At 42.3% G+C, this 21,679-nt stretch overlaps 1 protein-coding gene across 2 annotated transcripts in view; it reads right to left on the bottom strand.

The window, feature by feature from the left end:
* The window catches only part of LVRN (laeverin), a 195,003-nt gene extending 173,794 nt beyond the window's left edge, over nucleotides 1-21,209 (bottom strand). For both annotated transcript variants that reach the window (XM_030193509.1, XM_030193510.1), the window contains exon 1: nucleotides 20,413-21,209. In XM_030193509.1, coding sequence (XP_030049369.1) covers nucleotides 20,413-21,074 — 662 coding nt within the window. In that variant the 5' untranslated portion in view covers nucleotides 21,075-21,209. The remainder of the gene's footprint in view (nucleotides 1-20,412) is intronic.
* Nucleotides 21,210-21,679: the final 470 nt, after the last annotated feature.

The raw sequence follows: 21,679 nt of genomic DNA, 5'->3' as shown, positions 1-21,679 counted from the left end.
AACAGTTTTTCTTTTCAGAATCCCATTTCCCCTGTTTTCCAGGGTTCACTCAATTTACTTTTTTTTTTTTTTTGTTACTTTTGTATCCTGCGTTTTCCCACTCATGGTAGGCTCAATGTGGCTTACATGGGGCAATGGAGGGTTAAGTGACTTGCCCAGAGTCACAAGGAGCTACCTGTGCCTGAAGTGGGAATCAAACTCAGTTCCTCAGTTCCCCAGGACCAAAGTCCACCACCCTAACCACTAGGCCACTCCTCCACTCACTTCCAAAATACTTGTAGTTCTTTTACTTTCATTCACACATTCAGGCTACTCACACAATTCAATTTACTCTTTTTTTCACTCTTAACCCCTCTCTTTATTAGAGCTTCTCTCATGGGGGTCTGTTCCTCTCTAAAGTCCAACCGTGCTCAAATAGCTGTCTGTTTAAGGCACAGTAACAGCAAAACAACAAAAAAACAACAATTCTTTCCCAGCACAAGCCTTTCCTGCATTTCTGCACAGCATGGGCGATTCCTGACGTGGCAAATAAGAGGAAGCCCATTCGGGGGCCTTTTACTAAGCCACATTAGCATCTACGCATACCCAACGCACACCAAAATGGAGTTACCGCATGGCTACCACATGGCTTTTGCGGTAATTTCATTTTTGGCGCATGTCCCATACTTGCGTCCGAAAAATAATTTGTACTTTCAGACATGTGTATTCGGCGCACGCCAAGTGGCATTTGACGCGCGTAGGTCATTACCACCCGGTTACCGCGTGAGACTTTACTGCTAGGTCAATGGCTGTGAGTAAGGTCTCAGACCCAAAATGGACGCACAGCAATTTTCATTTTGCCACACATCCATTTTCAGCAAAAATTTTTAAAAAGGCATTTTTTACAGATGTGCTGAAAAATGATTCTGCGTGCGCCCAGAACGTGCGTCTACACTGCCGCAGGCCATTTTTTAGCGTGCCTTTATAAAAGGGCCCCTCAATTCCTATGGGCTTCCCCTCATTTGCCGTGTAGGCTTAGTAAAACAACAAGGCCCCAAGTAAATGTAACTAGTTACTGTACTTAAGATTTTGTCACTTGTAAAGAAGTCCAGGAAATACTTTTTACTTTTACTAAAGTAATTTCCCCAGCTTTTGCTACTTTTACTCACTTATATCTGATGCTTGCAGTTAAAACTAAAAAAATTAAAGTAGAAGTGAGATATAAACGATGATTCCTCAGTAAGTCAAGTAAAACAGCAAAACCTGGAATCAAGATTTTGCTACTGCAAACCTTGGCGTGCAAACAGCGTATCATTCTCATCTTAAATTTTGCTGTTCTTTGGAGTTCCCTGTGTTTGTTGAACTAACTGGTCTCCAACCAAACAGAGCAGCAACAGCTGGGTCACTTTGAAGCACAGATGAAGCCGAAGCTGGTTGCAATTTTTGGTGAACAGACATATGTCTCTATCACAACAGACTGCTGGTCATCCCATGGAAAATTCTACATTGGAGTAACTGTCCAAGGGATTGACAGAGTCTTTAGACAGGAAGCCTCCTTGTGTGGACTTAAGGGTTCCCACGTATTTGACATTCTTGCATCAGTTATTGAAGATATTCAAAAAGAGGGATCCTTTCACAAAGGCGTGCAGCCTCAAAGGTTTGGGAGTCACCCTTGACCGCTCACTTTCACTCGAAAAACACGTTAACACCACCACAAAGAAGATGTTCTTCTCGCTGTGGAAACTAAAATGAATAAAACCATTTTTCCATAGAGAGGTCTTTCGTAACCTCATACAGTCCGTCATTCTATGTCATCTGGATTACTGTAACGGAGTTTATGCTGGATGTAAAGAGCAACTAATTAAGAAACTGCAGACGGCCCAAAATACAGCGGCCAGATTGGTTTATGGAAAGTCAAAATGTGAAAGTGCCACATCCCTCCGAGAGAAACTGCATTGGCTTCCTGTCAAGAATCGAATCACCTTTAAACTCTGCTCTCTAGTTCACAAAATCCTATATGGTGAGGTACCTGGCTACATGATAGATCTCATCATCCTACCTCTCAGGAATACTTTCGGGCTCTCCCGTTCATATCTTAACCTTCATTATCCAAACTGCAACAGCATCAAGTACAAATCCACGTATGCTACATCCTTCTCTTTCATCAGCACTCAGCTTTGGAACTCTTTGCTGAAAACCATAAAAACCATCCCCAACCATCTAACTTTCAGAAAATCACTAAAGACCATGTTATTCGGAAATGCTTATTCCACAGCCTCTGCATGTGTCTCCACTGTTGGATGCGTATCGATCTAGAGACATTTTGGACACATTCCCATTCCCTCTTCCTTCCTGGTTTCCCTACTCCTTCCGTCAATTCCTACTCTTCCCCATTATCACTTGTAGATTTTCCTGCTGTATTAGCTTCATTTTACTGCATTGGTGTTTGCCTCTGTGGTGCGCTGTAAGCCACATTGAGCCTGACACTGTTACGAAACTTTGGGGTACAAATGAGATAATAAATAAATAAAATATATTTCTATGGGCGTCTCTAGCATTTAGCACGCACTAAAAACGCTAGCGCACCTTTGTAAAAGGACCCCAGAGTTTGCCATCAGACAAAAATGTATTAGAACAACAGACAATGATTACAAGTTCGTGAAAGCCTTCTCTGTAGTTGGACAGCATGGATTTTGAAAATGACTGTCACTCATGTGAGTCATTAATGAGGCACAGCTAAAAAGTTGTTCAGAAACTGCAGTAGAAAGAAGTGGAGTGTTCAGTCTGATAAAAAATAAAAAGTTCCTTCAAATCAGGCCAGGCTGCAATATTACCAATATCTTCTGACTTGGTCTGCAAGTATTGATCAGGAGAATGATGATAAAAGCATTCTTTGTCATAAGGAAATCAACACTGATTTCCTTAAGACAAAGAATGCTTTTATCATCATCGTCATTATCATCTGCGTTAGAAGTAGTGCTGTCCATTCTTCTACTTTTGACTCAAAAGGTTATTAGGCTTTTTTTTTTTACTTCCACTTACAGTAAGTAAATTTTTTAATGTGTTCTTCACTATTACATTTATTTTTACTTTTACTTACTTTGACCTAGTACTTTGAACAACACTGCACAAATATAACCTATGTTGTCTTTATAAAATAGGCTTAACATGCATTTTTTGGGACTTCTTACCAGGGGCATAGCCAGACTTCGGCGGGAGGGAGGTCCAGAGCCTGAGGTGAGGGGGCACATTTTAGCCCCCCCCCTGGCGCCGCCAACCCCCCCCCCCCCCTTCCGTCACCAACCCGCTGTCGCCTACCTTTGCTGGCGGGAGGCCCACAACCCCCGCCAGCCGAGGTCCTCTTCTTCTCGCAAAAGGCTTCCTTCTGTTTCTGACATCCTGCACGTTGTACATGCAGGACGTCAGACTCACAGAACAAAGCCTTGCAGATCAGCTGATCTGCAAGGCTTCGTTCTGAGTCTGACGTCCTGCACATTGTACGTGCAGGACGTCAGAAACAGAAGGAAGCCTTTTGTGAGAAGAAGAGGACCTCGGCTGGTGGGGGTTGGGGTACCCCGCCAGCAAAGGCAGGCGACGGTGGGTTGGCGGCGGGAGGGGGGGGGTCGGGCGAGTCATCAGCAGGGGGTCCAGGGCCAAATCTACAGGGGCCCAGGCCCCCTGGCCCCACGTAGCTACGCCACTGCTTCTTACATGTGCACTTTGGGCTCGATTTTTATTTTAGACAGCCAAAGAAAACACAGCCTTTATTCATAACAAGCACATCCTAAAAACAGGACATCTTTCAGATGTTATAGAAGGCTTCCTACATTTTATTACACAAGCAAAAAAATAAGGATAACAAATTTCCACTAAAGACTATGCTGAAAAATATAGGTCCATGTTTACAAAGCGGTGCAGTACTGCTAATACAGTCCATTCACTTTGAATGGGCTGTGTCGGCAAAGCCGCGCAGCTTTTTAAACAGGGGGTATAGTTTGTTACACAAAACACAGTCACCCTTGGTTCTTGTATACAAAAATATTTAAATACATGAAACCTCAAATCTCCAAGTAGGGGAATTCATACTGAATCATTTACCCACTACTATAACAGGAGTCAAATCCTATCATTGGTTTCCATTACAGGGGGAAAAAACAAATCAGTGCAAAAAAACTCTCTAACAGAGAGAAACAACTGATTCCAAACAAAATCCCCCAGCTGTTCACTAACCAATAATCCAGGAATCAGTGTGCTTTAAACTTTAAAAAGTTCTAACAATTAGAAAAATACAGGATAAGCAGGCCTGCCAAAAAATGTGAAACACCTGGAGGTTGAAAAATCATGGAGCCATTTTACTAAGCTGCGTAAGCGTCTACATACACCCAATGCGTGCCAAAATGGAGTTACCGCCCAACTACCACATGGCTCTTGTGGTAATTTCATTTTTGGCGCGCGTCTGAAAAATATTTTTTAATATTTGGGCACGCATAACGGACGCATGCCAAGTGGCATTTGGTACGCTTAGGTCATTACCACCCAGTTACCGTGTGAGTCTTTACCGCTAGGTCAATGGCTGGCGGGAAGGTCTCAGACCCAAAATGAATGTGTGGCAATTTTCATTTTGCCGCATGTCCATTTTCGGCAAAAAAAGGCCTTTTTTACAGGCATGCTAAAAATTGGATCAGCGTGCGCATAAAACCTGCGCCTACAGTACCGCAAGTCATTTTTCAGCGTGCCTTTGTAAAAGGACCCCCATGATACCTAACCGAACAGGGAGAACCTGAAAGCAGTCTTATTGCAGTGAACTCCACATGAGTCCTCCCTATCCTCTTGCAATACAACCCCACTCAAATTATGGTCATAAGCAGCGAACTGCTGATTACTGTCCTCTACTGTCCTCAACAAGACTGCCTTTTTTCACAATCCACTGCTGCCTCAGGAAGAAGCATATTTGTAGAACTTCACTCTTCAAACGCCAAAACCAAGATGGCGCTGAAAACTGTCCAATCCAAACAGAGAACAGATTTAAAGCAACGTGACTATCAATAGAATGCATTCCACTCCACACTTCTATTGAGATATATGGTCAGAGCATAATCATCAGTTTGGCAAACATCAGAAATGTGGTAGATGTTCCATTTGCGCTGTGACGATGGAGGGTTCAAACATTGAGTGGTAACAGGGCCAACGTTCATTACAACTTAGACATTCTACATCATGTGATTCAGTAAATGTGGTATATGCTTTTCTTTGTCTTGTGATCTTCTATACATTGTACACACCTCATGTAAATTTAAAACAAGGGTTATTGAGCACAGACATTGCATAAGGAACAACAAAACTGAAGCTCCCATGGTAAAGCATTGTCAGTATTAAAACACAGTTTTCCTCAATTAAGATGTGCAGTTATTGATTAGATTTCTATGGGTATGAGGGGGGGAATGTTAAAAAAATATTATGGAGAAAAGATAAGCCTAAAGATAAGCATACAAATTAAAATTAATGCCCAATTAGCACAAATAATTGATTATTAGTGCCCAATTATCAGCACTAATTAGCTCATTTATCAAATTCCATGCACAAATTAGGTATGCATTCAATTTTAAGCGTCACATACTACTACTACTACTTAGCATTTCTATAGCGCTGCCAGGGTTACGCAGCGCTGTACAAGTTTAAAGATGGGGAAGGACAGTCCCTGCTCAAGAGAGCTTACAATCTAAAGGTAACAAACTATGTAGTAAGTGTAGGTATCATGAATGGAGAAGGTGGTTATGCGCCAAAAGCAAGGGAGAAGAGATGGGCTTTGAGTAAGGACTTGAAAATGGTCAGGGAGGGCGCATGGCGTATGGGCTCAGGAAGTCTGTTCCAGGCATAAGGTGATGCAAGGCAGAAGGGGCGGAGTCTGGAGTTAGCGGTGGTGGAGAAGGGTACAGATAAGAGTGATTTGTTCAGAATATGTGATTTGTCACATATACAGAATTAGGGTGTGCATGTATAACTGGGCCACCTACCCATGCTCTGCTCATGCTCTACCCACAAATTTCTTCAGGTATATTAGTGAAAGGAGAATGACTAAAAAGGGAATTGTGAGACTAAAAGATACTGCAAACCGCTATGTGGATAATGATGAAGAAAAAGCAAATTTGTTAAATAGATACTTTTGTTCTGTTTTCACAGAAGAAAATCCTGGAGAAGGACCGCGATGGACTGCAAAAAGTACAAATGAGATTGAAGTGGATAGAGCACCGTTCACGGAAGACAGTGTGTATGAACAACTTGAAAAGCTAAAGGTGGACAAAGCCATGGGACCGGATGGTATCCACCCCAGGATATTGAGGCAGCTCAGAGAGGTTCTGGCGGGTCCTCTTAAAGATTTGTTTAATATATCCTTGCAGACGGGAGAGGTTCCGAGGGATTGGAGAACGGCGGAGGTGGTCCCTCTTCACAAAAGTGGTGATAGGGAAGAAGCTGGAAACTACAGGCCGGTAAGCCTCACTTCGATTATTGGAAAAGTAATGGAAGCGATGCTGAAGGAAAGGATAGTGAATTTCCTGGAAGCCAATAAGTTGCAAGATTCAAGACAACATGGTTTTACCAAAGGTAAATCATGCCAAACGAATCTCATTGAATTCTTTGATTGGGTGACAGGAGAATTGAATCAGGGATCAGCTATAGACGTAATCTACTTAGATTTCAGCAAAGCTTTTGACATGGTTCCCCATAGGAGGCTCTTAAATAAACTGGATGGGCTGAAGATAGGACCTGAAGTGGTGAACTGGATTAGGAACTGGTTGACGGACAGAAGCCAGAGGGTGGTGGTGAATGGAATTTGCTCGGAGGAGGGAAAGGTGAGTAGTGGTGTGCCTCAAGGATCAGTGCTGGGACTGATTCTGTTCAATATATTTGTGAGTGACATTGCCGAAGGGTTAGAAAGTAAAGTTTGCCTATTTGCGGATGATACTAAGATCTGGAAAAGAGTGGACACCCGGGAGGGAGTGGAAAACATGAAAAAGGATCTGAGGAAGCTAGAGGAATGGTCTAAGGTTTGGCAATTAAAATTCAATGCGAAGAAATGCAAAGTGATGCACTTAGGGAATTGAAATCCTCGGGAGACGTATGTGTTAGGCGGGGAGAGTCTGATAGGAACGGACAGGGAGAGGGATCTTGGGGTGATAGTATCTGAGGATCTGAAGGCGACGAAACAGTGTGACAAGGCGGGGGCCATAGCTAGAAGGTTGTTAGGCTGTATAGAGAGAGGTGTGACCAGCAAAAGAAAGGGGATGTTGATGCCCCTGTATAAGTCGTTGGTGAGGCTCCACCTAGAGTATTGTGTTCAGTTTTGGAGGCCGTACCTTGTGAAGGATGTAAAAAGAATTGAAGCGGTGCAAAGAAAAGCTACGAGAATGGTAAGGGATTTGCGTTACAAGACGTATGAGGAGAGACTTGATGACCTGAACATGTATACTCTGGAAGAAAGGAGAAACAGGGGTGATATGATACAGACGTTCAAATATTTGAAAAGTATTAATCTGCAAATGAACCTTTTCCGGAGATGCGAAGGAGGTAGAACGAGAGGACATGAAATGAGATTGAAGGGGGGCAGACTCAAGAAAAATGTCAGTAAGTATTTTTTCACGGAGAGAGTAGTGGATGCTTGGAATGCCCTCCCGCGGAAGGTGGTGGAAATGAAAACGGTAACAGAATTCAAGCACGCGTGGGGTAAACATAAAGGAATCCTGTTCAGAAGGAATGGATCCTAAGGAGCTTAGCCGAGATTGGGTGGCAGAGCCGGTGGCGGGAGGCGGGGATAGTGCTGGGCAGACTTACACGGTCTGTGCCCTGAAAAGGACAGGTACAAATCAAGGTAAGGTGTACACAAAAAGTAGCACATATGAGTTCATCTTGTTGGGCAGACTGGATGGACCATGCAGGTCTTTTTCTGCCGACATCTACTATGTTACTATGTATGTGCCTCCCCTGGCAACAGTGCTCCACAGTTTAAAATGGTGCTTAGATCACTTATACATGTAAGTGCTAATTTACTTGGCATTCATACACACAAGATACATGTAACCACAGGCACATAATTATAGCATTACCTTTCTGCTTGAAAGTATTTGCAAATACGCATTTACAGTAAGCATGAAAACTGCAAGTGCATCTATGCTCTGCCCAAAATCCACCCCTGAGCATGCCTACTTTGCAAGTACATGTCAGCTTGCATCATGCATACTTTTAGACATTACCTAAGTTGATAAGAGCCCATTTACATGCATAAATCATGAGAAAATGGTTTATAAATTTACCCTGTAAAGAGCAGTTCTATAAAGGGCCATCTATTTTTAGATACTGTACTAAGAGATTCGCAGAAAGGATCAGGTAATGATTCACAGAGCTACCTTTAGTTAAGGTCTTCCACTGTGGTACTTAACCAGAAGCATCTCAGTTAAACCGATCAGAAAGAGACACAAATGCCTGTTAATGTAAACCAATGTATAAATCAAAGCCAACACCAAGGAGTGTGGAGCTTTGCCTCAGACTCACCAAGGACTGCCAGGACCAAAGTGACCATCACTTTGGGGACCAGAAGAAGCACCATGGTTGTGGGGCTCCCCCAATTGATTATATACATAAGAGAATATGCTTATTTCTAGAATAAGCACCATAAAATGTATTGTACTGTTTTGAAATCTGCCAGGTACTTGTGACCTGGATTGGCCACTGTTGGAAACAGGATACTGGGCTTGATGGACCTTCGGTCTGTCCCAGTATGGCAACGCTTATGTTCTGCATTTGCGCTACTCAAAGAACGCATCACGTTCAAAATATGTATTCTAGTTCACAAAATCATCCACGGTGACACTCCAGCCTACATGACAGATCTGATAGACCTACCACCAAGGAATGCCAAAAAATCATCCCGCACATTCCTTAACCTTCACTTCCCTAATTGCAAAGGTCTAAAATACAAACTAATTCATGCGTCAACCTTTTCCTATCTGAGCACACAATTTTGGAATGAACTGCCACGCAACTTAAAAACGGCCTATGAACTGATTACCTTCCGCAAACTATTGAACACCCACCTCTTCGAAAGAACATACCACACAGATTAATACATGTGAACCCTCCTTATGAAACTAGAACTGTCCTATAAGACTTGCTAAGACATTATCTTGTTTTATTATTACCACCTTTACCATAAGATCCTTTTGCTATACTAAATGTATTTTCTCAGACAGATTTCCACAACTCATGTTGAATTGTAAGCCACATTGAGCCTGCAAAAAGGTGGGATAATGTGGGATACAAATGCAATAAATAAATAAATAAATAAATAAAGAAAGAATGTTTTTAACTTCCCAAGTGCTTTAAAACACCTCTCACATGACCTTACCTAACACCTTTCCATTTAAATCCTCATCTACCTTCAGCTTATTATCAACTGTATATAAGATTATGTAATGACAATATTTTTTTGTTATTATGGTTACATTTGTACCCCGTACTTTCCCACTCATGGCAGGCTCAATGCGGCTTACATGGGCAATGGAGGGTTAAGTGACTTGCCTAGAGTCACAAGGAGCTGCCTGTGCCTGAAGTGGGAATTGAACTCAGTTCCTCAGGACCAAAGTCCACCATCCTAACCACTAGGCCACTCCTCCATCCTATATTAACACTATATCATATTAACACCCTGTAAGCCACATTGAGCCTGCAAAAAGGTGGGATAATGTGGGGTACAAATGCAATAAATAAAATAAATAAATATAATTAATTCTGCATATTTGAGTTTTATTTTCTTTCTTTCTCACTTTCTCTCCAGGGTGATTAACTAGAAAGTTTATTTCCTACCTGCTGTATGATTCCACTGCTTTCTCTCTCTTGTATAAAATTGGCACTACATGCAGGATTAACCTGTTCAGTGTCACATTGCAAGAAACTGTGGGTTCAACTGTCAGGAATAATAGTTATAAGTGCAGCTATGTTTCAATGGTTAAAGAAAAAGTGCAAATATATTTGGACGGTTAAGACGGAGATGACCAGATGGGCTCTATCCCAAGGTCGGCTAGTTCCGGACCTTTAACCCTAGACCCCCATGGCTTGTGAGTTAGTAAAAGATCTAATTATGCTAAAACAGAGCAGAAAGTAGAACAAATGGTATGGCTGTGCCTGCAAGTTTTAGTTTATATTCTAAATACAAAAACTTCCACCCAATACAAAATTACAAAATTACAATAGTATATGGGGAAAAGCCTCAAAGAGCTCCCAGATCCAATATCGATCTGTCGGAGCTAAAACAGACCAACTGGTCTTCTGGGACCGCAGTAACGTCGGCTCAGGGTAACCCAACAGGGAACAGCGCAGCATGAAGCAGTAGTAGTGAGGCAGCCTGGACAGAGAAATCATATTAATTTGCTAATTCTGTTTAATTTTGGTTCAGTCCTGTAAAGTGGTAGAATGTCATCTGGTTTTAATTACTCAAATGTCTAGCTTTTGCTAGACTAGAGGTTAGAAAGGTCAGTGAGAAATAAAACTTTCTTTGTCCCTTTTTGAGTGATGGATTGTTAAGGCTGGTTCATAGGTATTATTTACCACATCTGGATGCCATTCTAAGCAAGGCATACTGGACAGTCTCGAGGGGATCAGCAAGCAGGCAGTTTTAAAAGATTAGGCTGAATGCTGTTTAGAGAGAAGGAAATAGGTGATAATTTAGATTCTGTCTTATAAGGAATTCTGATTTCTGCTTATTTTAAAATATGTTTTATTCTGTTTAATTAATAAGTTCTATTTCTCTATGTAAAATATCTTTTTAATTCAATGTCTGACTTTCAAGTGAGATTTGTCTGCAGTTTAAGAGGTCATCATCTGGTTTGAATTATCCACATTCCTAGCTAGTTTTGTGTATGAAGCTAAAGGTGAAAGAGGTCAGGAAAAGTCAACTCTTTTCCTTGATAGATTATAGCTAAGTGTAGGACTGGCCTCCTGAAAGTAATAACAAACCATGTCTGTGTACCATTAAGCAACATTAGCCCCTTAATGAACCCAGTTAGCATTATGTGAATAATAATAAAATGCAGGAGATAGGTGCCACATTGTCTAGTTTGAGAGGCCCCAGGTCGTAGGTCAGTTTAGGAAATATCTGAAACCTATGTAACTGATATTTTGAGTAAATGTGTAGAAATAATTAGTTCAAGACAGGGTAATCAATCTATTCCTTACCATCTGGTGACAAAGGGGGGCTAGAGGGGTTTAGGACCATATATAAATGAGAACAGAAGCAGCTTACGTTAGACGAGAAGGAGCCGAGACAGGAGATGCAGGACACAGAGAGAGAAGACACAGAGAGCTGAAGAGAAGGAGAGGTCTAGCGCTGATGTCCTACTTTGTTTGCTGGCAAATAAAGAAGACTTCTCTCTCATTCTGGTGTGTGGTGTTTGACTCCTGAAGTACCACAGATTCTGCTAACAATAGTGGTAATTCCTGCATCAGTAGCACTGAATATCAAGCAATAAAAAGCTAAGTGCATTGCAATATAACAAGCTTTTTCTTTAAAAAATTCTTATCTTCGAAAAAAACAAAAAATTTAGAAAATTTACTGCGGTCCCAGAAGAAATTTATCTAGGGCTGCCTAAAAGGGGTTTTTGCCTATGATGAAGAGAAGACCAGTTGGTCTGTTTTAGCTCCGACAGATCGATATTGGATCTGGGAGCTCTTTGAGGCTTTTCCCCATATACTATTGTAATTTTGTATTGGGTGGAAGTTTTTGTATTTAGAATTTGTGCTTATCTCCACACCACCAATTATATTTGTTTAGTTTTAGTTTATAACCATGAGGAAGCTGAGCTTGAGCTAAAGACAGTAAAAGATCAACTGACTATCTTAAAGGAATACTTTAGGTCCTCCAAGAAATACTGAGAAGAGACAGAGTAGCAGAAAACATTTTAAAATATGGAATTGTTCCCGGGATACATGACAGACCTCATCAACCTACCAACCAGAAACGCAACAGGATCAACACGAACATGCATAAATCTCCACTACCCAAGCTGCAAAGGACTCCAATACAAATCAACCTACGCATCCAGCTTTTCCTACTTAAGCACACAACTATGGAACGCATTACCAAAAGCCATGAAAACAACTTATGATCATCTAAACTTCTGGAAATCATTAAAAACTAACCTGTTCAAAAAGGCATACCCTACCGATCCAACTTAAATGCCTGTACCCTGCAACACAACGAAACCAAAGCTTGTAATGGACATATAATAACTCTCTACGATTCCCTAATATGTCAGTACACACGAACCTTATTCTACCACAACATTACTATATTTCTTCATACCGGAACTGGCGAACGCCTTTACGGTACTATGTAAGCCACATTGAGCCTGCAAATAGGGGAGAAAATGTGGGATACAAATGTACCAAATAAATAAATAAAAGAGAAAATACAGCTGCATGCAGCACAAGAGGTTCAGATGAAAACTCATATATCTGCACTGAAGACACAAGAAAATCAAGCGCCAGGATTAAAACATTTAGTTAGAGAATTGATCCTGCAGGCACCTGCCCTAGGTGAAAAAACAGAGCACTGTTAGAGGGAAATACAGACCTCACAAGAGAGCTTATGATTCCTGCTTACAGATCTCAGCTATTACAGGCTTTCCATATACTCCTAATGGCACTAATACAACCACAGCTAAACTTGTGTCTGCTGTAATAAAAGTATCACAGACCAGTGGCGATCCTAGCCGGCATGACACCCGGGGCGAAGCGCCGATGCGCAGCGCCCCCCCCCGGCGAAATAACCCCCCCGGGTGCAAGCCGCTGGAGGGGGGGTGCCGTGGCGCGCGCCTGTCAGCTGAGTTCGCTGACTTCGCTAACTTCGCTGCAGCTCCCTCTACCCCGGCCCGAACAGGAAGTAACCTGTTCCGGGGCAGAGGGAGCTGCAGCTAAGTTAGCGAAGTCAGCGAACTCAGCTGACAGGCGCGCGCCGCGGCACCCCCCCAATCGCTTGCACCCGGGGCGGACCGCCCCCCCCGCCCCCCCCTTGGTACACCACTGTCACAGACCCAGACAGATATGGAAGTGATACCTAAGCAGGTAGGAAAGATGCACGATGTAAGCTTAAGGAACGGTAATAGGGTCTAACAAGATGAAAATGTTTATGTTTGTTTAATTCTTGATATAGCACCTTTCTGTGGTACAACCACAGATACAGGTACTTTCTCTGTCCCTAGTGGGCTCACAATCAAATTTTGGTACCTTGGACAATGGAGGGTTAAGACAGAAATTCTATAAATTAGCACCTCAGTTTAGGTGCCCCAATGCCGTGTGCTTAGCATCAATTCTATAAAAGAATCTTGGTGTCAAGATTCCATTCTAGAATATTAGCGCAAGCCCAGACTACCTCACCTGCTTAACTATTCCATACTCTCCCTCTTGAACTATGTGCTCCCTGAAACCATCATTTGGTTCTCACCAATCCTAAATTAGCACATTACATATCCACTAGGCACAGCACATTTTATTTCCTTGCCCCTCACATCTGGAACACTCTCCCCTTCCCTCTCCGCTCTAAGTCATCCTTCAAAATCTTTAAAATTTCTTTTAAAACCTGGCTATTTATCAGGCCTTCGAAGATTGACCAGCAGTTTCGGAATCCCCTGGTGACCTTTCCCCTTCTTCTTCTCTTCACCTGTTTCTTCTTTTTTTTTTTTTTCTCTCTCTCTCTCTCCCAGATATGACTGTTAAAGCTTTCCTATCTGGAAATGGAGTTCCTTTCTTCTGTTCTGCTTTTAAACTAAACTATAAACTATAAGCCTATATTTAGGTGTGCCCTCTTATGTCTATAGTGGATCTATAGGCATTCAAATGGATTGGTCCCCCATCATAATATAAAAACATTTTAAAACACTAAACAACAGGGTCCTGTGTAGTTCTAACTGCAGAGAAAAAATGGAAGAGAAGGAAGTAGTGGGTAAAAACAGAACTGTTCACTAATTGCTTTTAACATAAGAACATAAGAATAGCCATACTGAGTCAGGCGCTCAGACCAAAGGTCCATCTAGCCCAGTATCCTGCTTCCAACAGTGGCCAATCTAGGTCACAAGTACCTGGCAGAAACACAAATAGTAGCAACATTCCATGCTACCAATCCCAGGGCAAGCAGTGGCTTCCCCCCATGTCTATCTCAATAGAACACTATGGACTTTTCCTCCAGGAACTTGTCCAAACTTTTTTTAAACCCAGATATGCTAACTGATGTTACCACATCCTCTAGCAATGAGTTCCAGTGCTTAACTAATATTGAGTGTTAAAATATTTCCTCCTATTTGTTTTAAAAGTATTTCTATGCAATTTCATTGAGAGTCCCCTGGGCTTTGTACTTTGTGAAAGCGTGAAAAATCGATTCACTTTTACCCGTTCTACACAGGATTTTAAAGACCTAATCATATCTCCTCTCAGCCGTCTCTTTACCAAGCTGAAGAGCCCTAACCTCTTTAGCCTTTCCTCATATAGGAGGAGTTCCATCCCCTTTATCATTTTGGTCGCTCTTCTTTGAAGCTTTTCTAATTCTACTATATCTTTTTTTGAGATGCGGCGACCAGAACTGAACGCAATATTCAAGGTGAGGTCGCAGCATGGAGAGATACAGAGGCATTATAATATTCTTGGTCTTATTTATCATCCCTTTCCTAATAATTCCTAGCATCATGTTTGCTTTTTTGCCGCCACCACACACTGGGCAAAAGATTTCAATGTATTGTCTACAATGACACCTAGATCTTTTTCTTGGGTGCTGACTCCTAATGTGGACCCTAGCATCAAGTAATTATGATTTGGATTATTCTCCCCAATGTGCATCAATTTGCATTTGTCCAGATTAAATTTCATCTGCTATCTGGATGCCTAATATTCCAATTTCCTAAGGTCTTCCTACAATTTTTCACAGGCATTCTGATTTCCAGATCATTTATAAATATGTTAAATAGCACTGGTCCCTGTACAGATCCCTGCGGCACTCCATTATTCATCCTCCCCCGTTGAGAAAAATGGCTATTTAACCCTACCCTCTGTTTTCTGTCCAATAACCAATTCCTAATCCACAGAAGAACATTGCCTCATATCCCATGACGGTCCCAAGAAACAACAAGGCAAACGAACCGCAGACTCCAAGATGGACAACAGAAAAGCAGATCAGTATTGGTTATAAATAAACTTTATTGATGATGTAAAAAATTTGCCCAACACAGGCCGTGTTTCGCCCAGAAGGGCTGCGTCAGGGGCTATTAAATGAACTGTAATATAGGATGCTTATGAAAAAGTTGTCATGAATCCAAACAATGGTTGATCAATTTTACCAAAATCATGAAAAAACCAGCATGGATTGTACTGCTATATGTTAGGAACAACCTTACTTGTCACACACTGTGCCATACCTATGGCATGGTATGGTATGGCACAGGCGTGTGTGACAAGGTTCTTTATCAAAGCTTTGCATCTAGCTTGTCAGTGCTTATGTTCCTTCTTATTTTCTTCATTCAGATCCTTTTTTCATTTTTTGAAGGATGTTCTTTTGGCTCTATTAGCCTCTTTCACTTCACTTTTTAACCATGCTGGCTACCATTTGTTCTTCTTTCCACCTTTATTAATACATGGAATACGAGTCAGTCTGCATTGAAATTCATGGTTCAACGGCATCAAAATGAAACATCTTTTTTGGATTTTAAGATAGTAAAGGAACAACATGCCTTTCTTACTACCTTTTATCAAAAATAAATAGATAAATATTCTCTTTTACAGTATGATAGCTGCCATACGCAGTCATTGAAAGATAGCTTATCCATATCACAGTTCTGAGATATAGGAGAATTTGTTCTACTGACGAAAAATTCAAGAAACAAAGTGAAATATTGAAAAACAGACTGCCAGATAGAGGCTATCAGCATTTTGTAGTTCATAGAGCAAAGGTTAATAACAGGCAATGGTTGTTGAACTCTTCTCGTCACGTTGAGACAGATTCAGACATTTTAACTTGTGTTTAGTACTATACCATCAGAGGTAATGCACTAGTGAAGGTTATAAAGCGCCATTGGGATATCATCACCATGGTACCAAGTCTGGCCGATAGTAGATTAACAGTGGCTTTTAGTAAGAATAAGAACATAAAAAGGGATCTTGTGTCCTTCGGATGTTTCTAAAGTACTAATGCCCAGAGAAACTGCTGGTGGACATGCAGCTTGTATGACATCTATGGTGTGTAATATTATGATGAATCAGGCAGCTTTTTGTAATGGCAAAGTATATAACTTAAGATCAAAGACCACCTGTCTGACATCATATGTTGTCTACTGTATTCAATATCCATATGATAAGCTCTACATTTGACAGACATCTAGACCAATGGAAGAAAGAATGAACGATGGAGTATAAGAGTATAATTGTCACTCAAAAAGAAATGTCTCCTCTAGCTTTATATTGTATAAGACTGGAACATGATTTTTCTCTTTAAAATGTATTGTCCTGGAGTGGATTCCACCTAGAAAAAGAGGAGGTGATAGAAGGAAGCAGATCCTATGGGCTGAACAACGTTGGAACTTTAAATTGAAATCTCTTGAGATGCTTGATTTAAATGCAAAAATTGAATGGCATCATTTCTTTTGAATTTCCTTATCGATTCCTGGTTGGTGGAAATGAAGTTGGTTGACTGAGACTCTGTTCCTAGATTGGTCCCCGTTGAGTGGCGTTAGATATATACGGAGAGACACCATTTCCAGGGTTGTAACCCAGAGTATGAGAGCAGCAGTGTATGCCGAGCCCTGATAATTTTTGCTGTAACAGTTGAATTTGGCGTACAACCACATATATTGTTTTGTATTGCAGACATTGACATGACTTTTTCTTTTACAGAATTATGCTCTGCAAAGTCCCTGAAGCAGTAAACGAAATGCTGGCCACCATTGGACAGTTGCGGCAGCTGTAAAAGCTATGGACTTCAGTTTATTTTGAATTTTGAATGGCACTTTTCTTGAATGTCTGCTGAATAAAAATATAATCACTGCAGGCTTTTTAGGCTGATGATTAAAAATTGTAGTTGCCCGTTAGACCACAGCTCATTAAGCAGGTCAGGGCCCGCTAAGGCTTTTTCCTCCATGCGATTGCTAATTTTCTCTTGCAGTGTTTGTTATTAGGTGGAAGATATTTTTGTTATTTGTTTAGATTACACTTATGGAAATCACAATATTGTAATGCTATATAAGCTGCGGCACAATGCTTTGTAATTCATACAGAGAATCCCATTGCTCTCTCTGTGCTGATACAATAAACACTTTCTTATAATGCTGTGGGAACTGGCTATTTAATTCTCTACCAATGTTGGTGGATGGGAATCTGGAGACGTTGAACTGGACTGTCTCGGATTGCCCAGGGATACCGGTTACCACTTGGTGCCAGGTAAGAAAACTTATTCTCACTAGGGTGCAGTGTATGGCTGGGTTTTCTCTGTGCTCCCTTCACTATCTTTTGATCTCTCACTTTTCTTTCCTCCTGCAAGTACAAAGCCAATATAGCATTATAGAAACTTTGAAGGTGGTTTATTTAACTGAATAATTTGGCCAAATATTTCAGCTTGTATTTCTATTACTTTCATCTCACAGCTGGGAATTTTCTTATTCTTATCTCAGTGTTTCACTCTCAGGGTTGGTTTTGGGGATACCCTTCTTTCCATGTTGACAGATCCTCAAACCCCCTTCTGGGTGATGCCCCTCTTTCCTGGTTGAGGGGCTCCTGGGTCTGTCCCATCAGCCTTCATGGAAAATTCCCCAAGGTGCATACTTCCAGAAGTTTACATTTTGTGGCATTCCAAAAGGAAAGATGAAAAAAGGTTTTTCCAAAGCTACAGAAGGGTAAAAGGAGATGGGAGAACAGATTGCAGAGAAAGAATGAATACAGAGAGACAAATCAGAAGTTGCTTCATAAATGCAAATGGAATTGTATGGCTGCGAGAAGTCATTGCTGGGAATGTGGTGGGAATAAAAGATAAATTCCCAACTTGTAGCAGAGTTTTTGAAATGCATGTCAATCTATAGAGACTGCAGATTGTCCCTGCTAAACAGGCCAGATATTTTGTACCTCAGGATATTTGTTCATTTACTTATCTCCTGGATTTAGCAGAACTGTAGGCCCTGTACTTGCAAGCATCCCTGATTTTTTGATTTATCGGTCTCTCTTTCCTATTTTTAATTGGTGTTCTGATCTTATTTTATTATTTTGTAAACCACTCTAACTTGTCTGACAAATAGGGTGATATATCAAATGGATTGTAACCTATCAAACTAAAAAATGTTCAAAATGTACCAAGTACAAACATGGAAAATTGCACTTGTAATGCCTAATATACAAATAAATGAAAGCTAAATATAGGTCAATGATAATTTTATTTACTCTATTTGTAACTATAATGAAACTAGATATTTTAATTGTCTAATATTTAGTTTTCATGCACGCTTTTGTTTTTTTTTTACCCTGTGTGTTACTATATTTATTGGTCTACCGGTTAATGATTGTTGTTACATATTTTCCTCCCTTTTGTGTCTCTTTATAACATCTGACTGCTTTCTTTTTCCTTTGCCAAACCTCATGTTTCTCTATAATTCAAAAGCAGATGACCCATGCACAAATCCTTCAACCTATTTGTCCCATTAAACCTGAGAAACAGGTGGCATTAAGTTTTCTCTACGAGTTGACAGGCTGGGTCAACTAGGCCTTGTCAACTAGCTGCATATTTATTTATTTGGTTTTTGCTCACACCTTTTTCAGTAGTAGCTCAAGGTGAGTTCCATTCAGGTACACTGGATATTTCTCTGTCCCAGGAGGGCTCACAATCTAAGTTTGTATCTGAGGCAATGGAAGGTTAAGTGATTTGCCCAAGATCACAAGGAGCAGCAGTGGGATTTGAACTGGCCACCTCTGGATTGCAAGACCAGTGCTTTAACCACGAGGCCACTCCTCCACTCCTATATTAAAGGAACTGCTAACATAGCTCAGCCCTATATTGCATTAAAGTTTTCTCAAGTTTCTTTCATAGGAGAAAACAGCTTTTCACCATTTACACTGGGATCCTGGAAAGTGGACAACCAGGTGCCAAACAAACTGAACGACACGATTATCTATTTCATTATTCCTTCAATAACAGTGAAAATCTAGCTGGTATAGCCATCTGAAAGAAAATATGACTATACCCCCGAATTCTATATATGGTGTTATGAGTTGCACGCCCAAATTTCTGTGTGTGAAATTAATCAACGAGCAAATTAGTGCTGATAATTGGGTCCTAGCAATTATTGGTGTTAATTGGCATTACTTAAATTTACACATGCATTTTTACATGTGCGGGTCCAAAAAGGGGGTGTGGATCAGGGGGAGGGTCATGGGCGGATATGGGGCATTCCTTTAATTTGCACACGTTGTAATAAAGGGGATCCGCGCCTTGTGGGGATTTACAACAAGGTTTCGTTGGTGTAAATGGTCACCCCTAAATGTAATTGCAGTTCTCAGTGCTAAGCGCTAGTATATAAACGGCATCTAACTTTAAGCACCATTTATAGGATAAGTTCTAAGTGCTATTTTTTTCGGCACCAGTTTTTTAGGTGTCATTTATTGAATTCCCTCCATATTGCCTAAAAATCATGTGTTCTGCCAAGAGACCAATAATCTTCTAAGCACCTAAACTTAACATAGCAAAAACAGATTCAATTTCAGCTTTCCCAGCGAGACATGTCATAAACCATTTAAAACAGAACTCCAAAAAAATGAATCAGATTATGTGTGCCATAGAAGCAGCTTCTTCAAAGTTCATTACCATTTTTGCTCATTTTACAGATACATGGGCAGATGCTCAGGACTTGGCGCTGCCAGGAACAGCACCCGATCGATACAGCGCGATCAATATGCTGGACAGGGCTCACCATTCCTCCCCAGTGGTCTGCAACCCCTAATGCCGGCTCCGAGCTGGCGTAGGGTTTGCCGCGGCCAGCGAGCCAACCTTTGGCGCACTGGTCGCTGATCATTGGGAATGAATAGGTTTAACATGCATTTGCATGCTACTTGCGCTAAGAGCCCTGTTTTGCCTGCATTTGCATGCTAGTTGCATTCAGAGCCCACGAGCGTGTTGTTTGACATGCTCCTGGGCTCTGATCATGGGGCGGTAGCAAACGCAGGCGCTAGTATGGCGCTAACTGCCGCTAGTGCCTATGTTTGCTTCTGATCATCGTCCCCTTAGGTCTCTGAAAGGAAGCTCTTTTTCATAGAGATTTTATTCTCTGTCATCTCAACCAAAAGAGCTTTCCAAGACACCTCCAAATGTGGACAGAAAAAAAAGCAGAAAGTTTTGAAAGAGAGTGAAAAAAGCCATACACATACTTATTGTCTCCGAAGTCCTCGTAATAGGAGACGAAGAGTCCGGTCAGGTCATCGCTCAGGAAGCCGGTGAAGTCCAGCTGCAACTCGTACAGCAGTCCGGCTCGCAGGGGTTCGCGCAGCTCCAGCACCACGTACTGATGCTCCTCGGCCAGCCACAGTTCCCGCACTGTCACGCCGCCGCTGTTGCCATCGCCGCTAGGGGGCACCAGCACAGCGGCGCGGGAGTAGTTGAGCTTGTGGCTGTGTAGCAGCACAGTGTCCGTGTCCTCCGCGCAGCGCGCGCTAATGTTCACCTGGCCGGATAGGTGGTGCCGTCCTTCGTCGTCGGGCTCTAGCAGCGGCCACAGCTCCAGCTGGTAGTTGACAGGGAACAGGCTGGGCGGCAGGCGAGGGTTGTCCCAGATGCCTGGCCGCGTGCTCGGGTCGGGGTTAGCGCTGACTGTGGGCGCGGGGCTGGACCGGGGTTCGTGAGCCTCCACCACCGCAGCGGCACTAGCAGCGGCGGCGGCACCGCTCCCCGGATCCGCCGCTTCCAGTCGGGCGCGAGCGTAGAGCGTAGCCAGCACGGTCAGAGCCAGCAGGAGCGCAGCCAGGAAGAGCGCCAGCAGGGCGGCAGTAGCTCTGCTCAGGTAGAAACCCGATGCCGACGATGTGGGTCCCATCGTGCTGCGCTGTGGCGAGGAGGGGGGAGGGGTCTCGGGGAGCCCTTGGTGCGGAGCGCTCTACACACACACGGACGGGCTGGGGTGAGGGCGCACACTTTTTCAGGGCTGGAGGTGGAGTTGCTGCTGGTGAGGTTGTTTGAAGGTGGGGGGAAGGGAAGAGTGAGAGGACGTCCGAGTTCAGCGCTTATAAGTGGGCGCTGTGTGCCGCCCTATCGGTGGCGCGTTCTGTCCAGTGTATTTGGGCTCGTGGCTGAGAGACAGGGGCGCCTTGCTTTTTAATTATTGGGATTCATTAACGTATGACAATAGCTTGTTATTTTATTTTCTATCTGAATGACGGACTGCAGCCCTGCCGTGGAAACTGTTGGGTTTCACTTCTGGAAGTTGGGCATCTTCTTCCCATTAGCCCGGGAAAGTTTCACAGAGAAGAGACTACGATGTAGACTTGACATTCAGGAAATTCCTGGCAGGCAACACGGTATAGATTTGCTTTTGCAGTGGGACACGGCAATGACGAGAAAATCCACAACTTTTTACTGATGTGGCTTGTTTGGGCTGTCTTCCATCCTCCCGAAACACACCAGCAGATGTGCAGTGCAATT

The sequence above is a fragment of the Microcaecilia unicolor genome, chromosome 2, assembly GCF_901765095.1.
Source record: "Microcaecilia unicolor chromosome 2, aMicUni1.1, whole genome shotgun sequence".
Taxonomy (NCBI): domain Eukaryota; kingdom Metazoa; phylum Chordata; class Amphibia; order Gymnophiona; family Siphonopidae; genus Microcaecilia; species Microcaecilia unicolor.
The sequence above is the reverse complement of the archived record's forward strand: the minus strand, read 5'-3'. Positions and strand labels throughout refer to the sequence as shown.